We start from the raw sequence: 11,940 nt of genomic DNA, 5'->3' as shown, positions 1-11,940 counted from the left end.
ACAGTCATTCAAAGTTGTGTGATACTGATGACTGACTGCTATGTACTAAGATCTAGTGACAAGAACATAATATTAAGAAAAGAAATAGTAGCAAGGCAGAGTTGAGGAGGGGGGGGGGAGTAGAGGAGAGAGGTAGAGAGAGGGGGTAGGGAGGGGAAGGGGAGGGAGGAAGAGATCTGACACAATACAAGATACACAATACAAGATTAACACAGTCATTCAAAGTTGTGTGATACCTGGTACTGATGACTGCTATTTACTAAGATCTAGTACCACAAGAACATAATATTAAGAAAAGAAATTGTAGCAAGGAAGAGTGGGAGGGGGGGGGGGGGGAGTAGAGGAGAGAGGTAGAGGGAGGGGGTAGGGAGCAGAAGGGGGAGGGAGGAAGACATCTGACACAATACAAGATACACAATACAAGATTGAAGAAGTCATTCAAAGTTGTGTGATACTCAGATGATGACTGCTATTTACTAAGATCTAGTACCACAAGAACATAATATTAAGAAAAGAAATTGTAGCAAGATAGAGTTGGGGGGGGGGGTAGAGGAGAGAGGTATAGAGGGGGGGGGGTAGGGAGGAGAAGGGGAGGGAGGAAGAGAGATCTGACACAACACAAGATCAACATAGACCAGCAGAGCTTGTATGGGATGAATACTTCCCATAGACTTGCATGTATTGCGTGCATTCTCTATAGGGCTCACACGGGTAAATAATTCACCATAGAGACGTGTGTTAAAATTCAAATTTCAAAAAATTCTTTAAAATAGCTGGGAGAAATGAGGTGTTTCATCTTCACTAACCTGAATAAGTGAGATATTACCTTTCATCCATCAGATTGCCAGGGTGGGTTGTTCTGCTTTAATTCTGTCCAGGGGTCCGCAAAGCCAGACTACGAGTTCTTGTCACTCAAAAAATCACCTATTTTCCGTACACGTACCCAATAAAATATGGTCCCCTCAAATTCCATCAGAAAAGCTTTCATCTTCCAACCAAAATGCAGTTTGTAGAGGAATTCATACTCAATATCTACAGCTATTCAGTTTTTTGCCAAACTACATCACTGATTTTTAATTAATTTTTTTCTTCATTTATTTTGGTATCTTTGGTACGAATTTGTGAAGGGGTCTGGGACAGTCCATTTTATTTACAGGTGTGAGCCCTAAAAGGAAATAATAGAGATCTTGGAGTGCGAGCGCGGTAAGGTTAGGCCCTATGTTTTTCCGCTGGAGACCCCTTTTTTCGGAAGGGGAAGGGGAGAGATGAGCTGAGGACCATTTTCTTTTTTTTCTCTCTCTCTTCTTTTTTTTTGTTTTTGCTTGTCAGCTGAAGGCTGAAGAACCCTGGTATAGTAGAAAAGAATGACTCTGGTTCGTCCTCGTACTATAGAGAACAGTGATGGGGGGGGGGGGGTTGATGCGGCACAGCGGCAAGTATCGTTTATTTGAGCAAAATTGGACTGCAGCTTGAGGTTACTCAAAAGTCCGGGTAGCTGTAGTAAAAGTCAGAAAACGGATGCCAATACGCGCTGTCAACAATGGTTGTCTAAATAATCCTAAAAATAACCAGTATAAAAAATTGTCATAGACTGAAAAAAGCGAGAATACCACTGAATCGAGAATTATGCACGTAACCTAAATACTGATGAAAGACAAAAATCATCAAAACAAGTGTAAATGAGTCCACGAGTTATTATGCGATCAAACCAAATGTTAAACACCAAGTTCAGAAAGTTGCCAACAAACAATGGTCTCAGGTGGTAGGAAATACGAAAATAGATGTTTGGGGTGGGGGGTAATTCATCAAACTTATAGGTAACAATGGTGGATTGGCTGGGGGTACCAGGCAGGCGTCCCATTTAATTTGTTTTCTGTAAAGACAAAAATTAAAGGGGTGCACGTCCTCCCCTATCAATAAAAGTATGCACCAGAAATTTGCGCTTAAGCCCCCCCCCCCCTTTTTTTTTTTTTTTTTTTCTTGCTTGCTTGCTTGTCAGCTGATACCCGGAAAGGGGCCCTTTGTTTTGAACCCCCCCCCCCACTTTTACGGAATTCCTGGATCCGCCCCTGGGTTGTAGGTCTACTCATTACCCACTTAATAATGGCCAAATCAATTATAAACTGACCTTCTACCATATTTTTTATACTTACACTTTTTTTGCATCATTTTTTCCACCTATATTGTCGTGAAATTTTGATTAAAGAAAGAGCACGCTTATTCGTCAGCCTTTCTCTAGAACCGGCAGATGAAAAACACGATCATATACCTATAGGTGGCTTAAATCTACATCGATTGGCATTATCATACAGAAGGTAACTTTTTTTTTCCTATAAAGATAAAAAAAAAAATAACTCATGTTGTAAGTTAGAGTAGGCCCCTACTAAGATCAAAATTGGGCAATGATTTCGATTGTACGTACACGACTTTTATTCGTCTTCCCATTTTATGTAGATTTCTCCATTTCAAAGCCAAACTTTCTGTATTTCTGTGCAATCGAATGGGAACATGACGTAATAGAATACCCACATGACATTGTGTTAACCATTGCAGGGTGGCCAACATTGGAAACTACTTGAGAGTGAGACTCCCATAGGCCAATGCTATAATTTCGGAGTCAAAATGAGTGAGATCAATAGAAATGCATGCAAATGAAATAAAGTTTTAGAGTGAGAAAGGACCAAAATGAGTGAGTCTCACTCTCAATGAGTGAGAGTTGGCAGCCCTGCATTGCAGTGAAACAGATATCAATATTCTGACAAACCAAGAAGAAACCGTTGTTTTCAAGGCTTTGAAAATAGTGGAGCAGTTGAAATAACGCTCGGATTTTTTGTTTCTTTTAGCAGAAAAGCAAATACAACAGGAAGACATACGAAACCACGACGTGTTACAATTACTAGTATATAGGGCCTATGCGTCAAATGACATGTAAAATATAAGGGTCCGTGTAGAATAATTGTCACGCATAATTATTTTTCCTACGTGAACATAAAATGCCACCGATAAATTCACAGGATACAAAAGGCTTTCCATACATCTCATAAACAACATGGCGACAAAGGCGGCGGGTGTTTCGAATCTGAGCGCCTTTGGCGTAGCAACTGAAGTGTTTCTGGACCCGGCTCTCCTCTTTGGACCGTTCGATACATTCCCAGAATTCCAAGAACTTTTTCCATCAGGTTACAGGTATGCAATTTAAAGTTAATAGAATGTAAGTTTTACACTTTCTAATAATCTTTTACGAACAGATTATTGTTAGACAGGATATCAAGGGGCCTCTCGCTGTGTGATACAACGTGTACGTGGACGGCCCCGTAACTGTCGGCCGCCCCCCGCACGGTCGCGGTCGGCCGACCTTATTGAGCTGAGCATCACAGCATGCTGAGGGAAGTGATTGGGCTCTTAAACGCGTTAGGCCTCGCACTGGATGGCAGATTTCATATCCAGGTGGAATGTACATAATATCTCGAATACTACACGACCAAACTGTGATGGAATTGCTCAAGATACGGTACACGTAGGCCTAAATTACTTGTAGATGGCCTACGCTTTCTTCATGACGTGTAGGTCCTAGATCTACCGGTAGACCCTTTGGCCTTTCATGGATGAACTGTGGATGTGGTGGTCCATGTTGAAGTCTACCAGCGAGTTTTGCATCTTGTACAACATGGTCAGCCTGGAAACTTCTCTTCTTTTCTGAAGTGAAGGCCAGCCAAGTTGTTCGAGCATTTCTGATACGCTTGAGGTATTATGGTACCGGTTTAGCACATATCGTGCAGCTCGTCTCTGGATCATCAGTTGTTGTATAGTAAAACTGAGCATCCGTATTCAACAAGAGGATGTACAAGTTCCCGGTACGCTGTCATCTTGAGTTGGGTCGAGTGGATGCATAGATTACGTCAGAGGAAGGCCAGGGTGTTATTTGCCTTCTGGCAGATGTTTGAGATGTGTTGGTTCCACTTGAGGTTGGTTTCGATTGTGACGCCCAAGTATTTGGCAGATGTGACAGTGTCTAGGACTATGCCATTCAGAGTGTATTGATGGTGATGGTACATTTGTATTTCCTAATTATTTCCTCACATGTATCAACTAGGACCTAATGTTAATGAACTATCAGTATCACATTACCCAAGTCTGCATATTTATGAGTCACACTGAAGTACAGCTAACATTTAACGTTAGCGATTTAATATAGCAGTTTCGATAATCAAGAATTTCAATCAGGTGTGCTCTGTTTTTTAAGATTGGTAGAATACCACACTTCTAAAGGCAGATTCTCATCAAGACTAACCCGACCAGACGCCGTGCGCTAGCGCTACTTGTGTACAGCGACAGGGCTGTGTAGATGTTATCTATACAAATATGTAGTTACCTGGGTACATCTAGCCCGACCAGACACTGTTACGCTATGCGAAAACAGCGTCTGACGAGCGCGGCATGCAGCCTCAAAGTGAGGAACCTCAACACAACTACAAAACTTAGGAAAATGTATACTTTTCTCCTTTAAACAGAATACTTTACTCACGTTAAATGCATGTTTCTATTACAGAAGAATAGTTCGCCACACTGGGTCCATGGAGACCACTTGCGATAAGTCCGTGGAACAAATAAAATGACACTTTCTGGCGCAATTCCATGGTACGTCGACGTACCATGTACAGCGACTGTGCTGTGTTCAAGTGTATAGTTAGGCCTGGCGTGAAAGATTGTGTACCGTGTGGACATGCTGGATATGATGATCAATTTCGGTAAGTTTCATTGCGTACATTTGAATACTGATAGCATCAGATGTAGAGTAAATATTGAAGAGTATACTCGATGAGTTTGAGGTCACAAAAATGATGTTAAGTATCAAAATTCAAAGCTATCGTGATACGATTACGTCGCTCTCCTAGTGGTTGGTGGTCGTGCGCGTACAGCCCTGTCGCGACGTACCATGTACAGCGACTGGGCTGTGTATAGTTAAGTTACATCAAGACATACAATGTAATGTGTCAGTTTAGTATAACTATGAAAAATCCATCTCTAAACAGAACTGCTGTACTTTAGTAATTTACTTTTCACATTTATTAACTTAACAAGTTCAACTGATCAACTCATGTATTTGGATTAAATCATGTCATGGCAAGAGTCTACACTTTGATAGAGAAACCTAGGCTACAGCTGTACACTACAGTACAGTCATACAAATGAAATATTGAAATTGAATGCTGTGTCATCACAAGAACTTTATGCACTTCCAGTCGCTGATCCTCGTTTGTAATTACATTTTCTTTTCACAGAGATCATACAGAAGTTCACTTACTCTATAAGTGCTTCCAGAAACAGAGGAAATTGGTACAACAGCAAGTCAAAAAGAAAATTCACCAGCAGTACCTTCCACCAAAGGTATGTTTTGGAATCCCATAAATTATACTACAAAATTGTTGTGCAATCCACCAATACTTACATGTAACCCAGTACTACTTAGCAGTGTATGCACCTTTGTAGTTCATTTTATGCCCACTGGTATACAATGTCAAAATTATGATTAATTTTTCATCGACATCAACTATTTGTGATGATGATCAACTGTGGCATGTGGAATTTTTTTTTTTTTCAATTTTATGTTTTTTAATTTTTCAAATACTGTGCCATGCTCAAGATATGCATGGGCAAATGTCACCATGCTAGTAAGCAATCAAGAATGGTTTCTGATATGGTACTGTTCATGACAAGAGATGGCATTAATCAAATTACAGTTTTGTTTTGTTTTTGTTTTTGTTTTTGTTTCTTGCACCACAAACACAATATCAGAGACACCTCTAGTTTTTAAGACCATGCAGTTCATATTTTTCAAACTGATAGTAGTTTAGAATACAATTAATTGTATATGAGTCGTAATATTACATTTTGTAAAATTAAGTGATTAGACCTTTGTATTCCTTGGGGGTGTAGACATGTGGCCAAGAAATTGAATTTAACATATTTTGAAACAGAATGTACAGTAAGACTAAGAGATCATTTAAAGCATAAGTGATCAATAAGAACCACACAAGAACGCGAAAATGCATGCCTACTTTGATTGCTTAAGTGTTTCATTCTTTTACTAGTGCAATCTTCTATTACTCACAGCCTTTTTTGCTTAAAAGATCAAGGTAGCCTCAAGCATAATAGTTTTGATACAGTAGTGTGAATTTACATGCTGTTCTTCCAGTGTTGAGCTATATACCTGCATGCCTTTCACAACGATGTTCCACCAGAGATCTGAACAGACTAGAGTTTGTAAAAACATCCACCAATCCCCAATTGTCGGTCTGCTTGTAATACAGTGATGCTAACACAAATGCTAGAACCATGACAGTTTGAATGCAGACTAGTTTCTTTTTCTTTTTTTGCTACATTTCCCAGAGGAATGCAGTTAAGCCTCAAAATCACAACCTATCAACAATTCAAGATGTGGCTGCCAAAGGGATAACAAAACATCTGCTAGCAAAGCTACAGTTTACAAAAATTGACACAGTAAAATATTGTCCTCTTTTTTAGCTTAATGGCAAATTAGCTATTTGATCTGAAGTGCAAGTTTACCTCATCTCAATCTTTGACCAGGATTCCCCTCCCAGTGAGAAACCAGCAGGACCAGGAGGTGTCCTCTCTCTCTCTGATGCATTGTCAGTACTAGAAGCCATCACACAAGAATTAGAAGAGGTACTGTATGTTGTAGACAAATTTACTTTCAATTCCCACATTCCTTGGGATCAAGTTACTGCCATTCTATCAATTGATTTTTAGAAGAGTTTACATATAATGGTAGAATGAATTTCTTGGTGTTATTTTTTTTTTTCCTGGCTGTGTATTTCTGTAGATATTGCCTCCATGTGCTACACTTGTACCTCCCACCTCCAATTTCCATCACATGTGTCTTCCTTTTAATCACTGTCTGACTAGTGAAGAAGAAGAAGAAGAAGAAGAAGAAGAAGAAGAAGAAGAAGAAGAAGAAGAAGAAGAACAACAACAACAACAACAACAACAACTTTGTCCCAAGTAGCCTTTCATACATACTCTTTTGTTTGGTCCAATAGGAACTCAAAAGGACGAAAGCAGAGTCAACATCAGCCGAGAAGGAAATTCAGAGGTAAGACAAGTACATTTACCTTGGCAATCTGAATCAGAACACTGTTTTTCACGTAAAAGGAATTGCAGGATATTGTTCAAACTTTATTACAAATGTATACTTATAATGACACTCATGATGTACCTGCCTGAGTAGAGAATGTGGTTTCTTTGACATTGGATTGCAAAGGTTATGCATGCAGAAATCAAACTGTTATCATTATTTAATCTATACAACCAACTACAATGTATTATTATGATATACTTTATATGTTATTATTTTAATGACATTATTATCCATCCCATCATATTAATCACAGTACTATCATGACATTCCTAGCTGAAGTGATGGCTAGAAAATGACATTTTAAGCAGTGCTTCTGTGGTAGTCCAATTCGACTGTGAGGGACTTTGCCCCAAATCTAGTCAGTGAATGTATTCATCTCATGTACATTGTAGCATTCCTGAACCAAGTATGAACAAAGTCAGTTTAACCTGTACTGTCAAAACCTAACATGGAAGGATGAATAGACAAGTAGTAAAATACTTTTAGCCCCTTTTGGAGTGAGAGCCACGTACTTGAACACATACAGACAATTCACTAATGCAACATTGTGAGATTTGCTTTTAAGCTTTTATCAGCCAAGTGACAACAACAACAAAAAAAAAGGTCAAGACAACAGGCCCAATAATTTTGTTGTTGCTATTGGTTTTTTTTTTTTTTCTGTTCTTGAGCGTGCAATGTGTCAAACTTTTCCCCCAAGTTGTGTGCAGTGCTAAACAACACTGTGGCAATCTGAAGCAAGTTAGAATTAACCAAATACTCAATTTTCTTTTCATTTTTATTTTTATCTCTCACTTTGTGTTTGTAACCTTCCAAGAATATGCCGTGATGTCAGCAGCAAGTATAGCACCACGCCTTCGGCCCCAGTTGACGACAAGTACTTTAGAGATTTGCAGGTGAGCTGTGGCAGTACTCCTGTCCTCTTCAGTCGCGGATCGGATCCAGGAATTCCGTAAAGGGGAGGGGGGTGCAAAAATGTATCTGGTGCCACTTCCAGGTTTAATCAGCTGACAAGCAAGAAAAAAAAAAAATCTTCAGCGCAATTCTCTAGTTCAAAAATAAAAGGGAGAAGGTGCCCCCTTTCATTTTTTTTTTCTTTTTATTTCTTTTATTTTCCAAAAAGAAAATTGAAGGAGTCATTTGCCCAGTGTGAACCCCCCGATCCACCATTGCTCTTTCAAGAAGTGTGATCATTACTACAGGAGAGGATTCACCTAAGATGTGTGTGGAATTCAGTGCATGCAGGAGGGGGGGGGGGGGGATACTACTGTTATAAAACAAATCGATGAAATGGTCAGGAAAAATTTGATGATATGCACACAAAAAATATAATTTTCCATAGATCTGTGTATTCACCAAGATGATTCATGGTTCTACCAAATCAAAACAAAATGAAAAATATATGGCACTCTAGGGCAGGCAGGGGTACGTCACATCAGCTGATAGGCCGTATGTACCAATGTACGTGCAGCATAAACACCTTTGTGTCTTTTTTTTTTGTAATTTCTTCTCTGCATAAAATGTGTAGCATCAACAAGCAATGAGTACTAGAACATTAAACAAGCGATTGTACAGCACATGGGGGGGGGGTGGGGGGAGATTCTGTGTGCGTGCTGTGGTGGTTGGTTAAGTGTTCACATGACACCTGGAGAAAGTCATGTGACCAGCCAATTGCAGTTCTGAAATGTGGCCCCAGATTGAGTACTTTTCATACACAGCTGTAGCAGGTCTGACTTCCGTTTGACTTTTTACTCCCTACTAGAGTAGACCTCAGGCTGGTTTTCTTATACTTGTATGTGTGACAAGAGTCTAGTATGTACAAACAGCAAAAATGGCATTCTTGTAAGATATACAGTGTACCGTACTTGTGAAAAGAAAGGGAGAAAGAAGCCAAGGAAAATACAATGTGATAGTTTTCTTACAGAACTTTGCCAAATCCAGGAGCAATTCAACAATTCACTGAAATGGAACAATTGTTCAATCAAGCCAGAATGGGATTTTTTTTTTTTTTTTTTTTTTTTTTTTTTTTTTTTTAAATCAGACCAATCCTTGTTGGCATGATAAATGACAGCGTGTGCTTAGCTTAGTGATAAAAGTCTGGATTTCGCCACATACTTGCAAACAACCCTCATTTTCAATTATAGTTAGGAATGGCATACTGTACAGTCCTGGGGACCAGCAGTTTTCTTTCATTGAAACCAAAATTTTGTTATAACTGTGTTCATTATAACAGGAGTGCACTGTACTGTATTTCATAAATTATGTGTGCATTAATTTGATGTTTATTCAATGTGTCTATCTGCAAATGAAAATTTAAGGCTATTACAACTTTGTTTAGGGCTTTTTTTCCTCTTCAGGCAATTTACAAAAAGAATATTCCGTGTTTTTACACAACATCAACTTTTCCCAACCTCTCAGTCCAGCTAGACTTTAATTGATTAAAGGAGTTTCTTCTAACATCAGTCTGGACACTGGAGTGAAAAAAAAAAAAAAATGTATTTCTGCTCAATGGTTTAATGTGAATGTGTTCGTTTCTGTGTCACTTTCTTGACTTTGTGCCTTATCGTTTTCTTTCACAGAAAGCAAGGAGCCTATTGACTTGAGACATGCATTCAGGCCCCGGACTCGAGGAAAACCTCGGTGGAGTTGAAAGAACTGTGCATGTGAACTCTTCATGGACAGAGCAGAAAAAGGAGAGATGCAGCACAGAATAGTTCAAAGGTGAAGCCGGTTCATGGAATCAAGGCACCCTATCTCCATGATTGCCTTGCCTGTTTTCACTAAACTCAAGACTTAAGACTTTGTATGAGGTGGAGACCAGGGATCCTTAATCCCATTGGTAAAAACAAATTTCTCTGAGATGTTCAAACTCTGGTCCTCTCAGTTAAAAAACAAACAAACAAAACGCCCAGTTTCATCAGGATGACCCTGTTGGAAATATTCATATTCAGGGTCCTTGATTAGCTGAGAAAAATAATTGTTACTACAGTACATGTACATGCTTCAATGAGAGCATTGGCAATGTAACAGCCAGTGCTGATTTAGCCTTAGAAAAGCAAGTAATTTGTAGGTGACTCCAGTCAAGAAGGATATGAGAAATTTTGTGCAAGTCAATTTAAAGGAAACCCAAAACCAAAGAGAAATGTGAATCAAGTGAAAGCAGCAATATGAGTAGAACACATCAGTGAAAATTTGAGGAAAATCGGACAATTGATGCAAAAGTTATAAATTTTTAAAGTTTTGGTGTTGGAACCACTGGATGAGGAGACTAATAGTGGATATAATGTATGTGTGGACAACAGTATATAGAAAATATAAAGGGAATTCCACAAAAATTCCTTTTTCATGTAAAATTACACATTCCATCAAATTGATGCTGACATATGTTATATAGCAATTATTCCCCCTGCTTTCTGAAAGTGGTTAGTCAAGTGCTCTTTCATTATGCTAGAAAAGTGTGTGTAAAAAATCTGTGGAATAACCATAAATGCTGTTGGGAAGTACATTTATGAGTGCACTTTCAAGTTTTCCATGTCAAATTCAAGGATGCCCCCATTCTGGTATATTGGAGGCAAGTGGGGACCAATTTTCACATGTTTTTGAAAACACACATTTTCAACTTTCTCACCAAATTTGGTCATTATTATTGCTAGGGTGAGAAGATAATACATTAAAGGCCACCAAAGCCCCTGAGTTTGCTATGTTCTTCTTTGGTAATAGTCTGTGGGAATGCATGGAAGGTCAACTTTTGATACTCCTGTAAGTGCTAGACTGGGTCTCTTCTGTTTTTGATTTTTGAGGGATGCATATGCATATGGGTAGTATGCATTGTATAAAATGAAACATTTTGCCTCCTTTTGTGGCACTTACTACAGACTACTAGTATACAGTATCATCCATTTTAGGTATACATGTAGTATAAAAGGTTACAAATGTCAAGTTTGTGTGAAGGACTGCTTATACTACTACATGTATGTAGTACATAGTCGTTTCCCTGAGGATTGCACTCACTCAAAGACATAATATATTGATTGATTGATTGATTGATTGATTGATTTCTACTTACACTCTCTTTGGTTTTTGTTATTTTTTTCCCCAAAGTTTATAAAGTACATAGTGAATGCATGTCATGTAACCAAGTGATACACTGTACAACAATCATACCACATGTATTGCGCTAAATGAAACATATGTAAAAACCTTGGGATGACAGTAAGACCTGCCATGGCATGCATTGCTTATTTTGTCGTTCGTGAAATCAAATAAAAAATCAGTATAAAATATGAAAAAAAAAAAAGTTTTCCATCTGTGTCTATACAGTCGTAATGTAATCACTTCCGATGCAGGATGAGACGCACTGCACAGTTTTTGCACAAGATTCTTTCACCTTTGGCCTCTAATACATTACTACGACTTACCACTACTCACACACAAACTAGGGAGAATCATGCGCGTGCACAGACATCTAGGCATGCACAATCACACACTGACATATATGTACAATGTCTTTGCGTAATTAGCTTGAACATACATTGAATACATCGTATAAAGTTTGATGCAACTGAGTGACAAATTGCACTTCGACGTAATAAACATCTTTTTTTACAGTATTTTGTTTATTTTTTAATTTATTTATTCATTTATTTATTTATTTATTTATTTTTTATTTATTTATCTTACTCAGTGTTCCCAGTAAAAGCCAGGATAGATATCATAGGCATACATACTGGATTGGGGTTCTAACTTGCGACCTCCTCATCGCTAGACAGAACTTACATGTACGT

General features: G+C 38.6%; 1 protein-coding gene across 1 annotated transcript; it reads left to right on the top strand.

The window, feature by feature from the left end:
• Positions 1 to 3,049: 3,049 nt before the first annotated feature.
• LOC140231157 (uncharacterized) lies at positions 3,050 to 11,446 on the top strand. Its single transcript, XM_072311306.1, has 6 exons — positions 3,050 to 3,186; positions 5,283 to 5,388; positions 6,589 to 6,687; positions 7,062 to 7,114; positions 7,974 to 8,052; positions 9,736 to 11,446. The coding sequence occupies exons 1-6, from the start codon at positions 3,050 to 3,052 to the stop codon at positions 9,757 to 9,759; spliced, it is 498 nt and encodes a 165-aa protein (XP_072167407.1). The 3' UTR covers positions 9,760 to 11,446.
• Positions 11,447 to 11,940: the final 494 nt, after the last annotated feature.

This window comes from Diadema setosum, chromosome 7 (genome assembly GCF_964275005.1).
Source record: "Diadema setosum chromosome 7, eeDiaSeto1, whole genome shotgun sequence".
NCBI classification, from domain to species: domain Eukaryota; kingdom Metazoa; phylum Echinodermata; class Echinoidea; order Diadematoida; family Diadematidae; genus Diadema; species Diadema setosum.
Note: the sequence above shows the minus strand (reverse complement) of the source record. Positions and strands in the feature narration are given on the sequence as shown.

Bases quoted from the DNA above. Each gene is read 5' to 3' on its own strand.
- LOC140231157 (XM_072311306.1), top strand. From the start codon at position 3,050: ATGGCGACAAAGGCGGCGGGTGTTTCGAATCTGAGCGCCTTTGGCGTA. The intron at 5,389-6,588 runs GTATGTTTTGGA...ATCTTTGACCAG, and splicing joins AGCAGTACCTTCCACCAAAG to GATTCCCCTCCCAGTGAGAA. The intron at 7,115-7,973 runs GTAAGACAAGTA...TAACCTTCCAAG, and splicing joins GCCGAGAAGGAAATTCAGAG to AATATGCCGTGATGTCAGCA.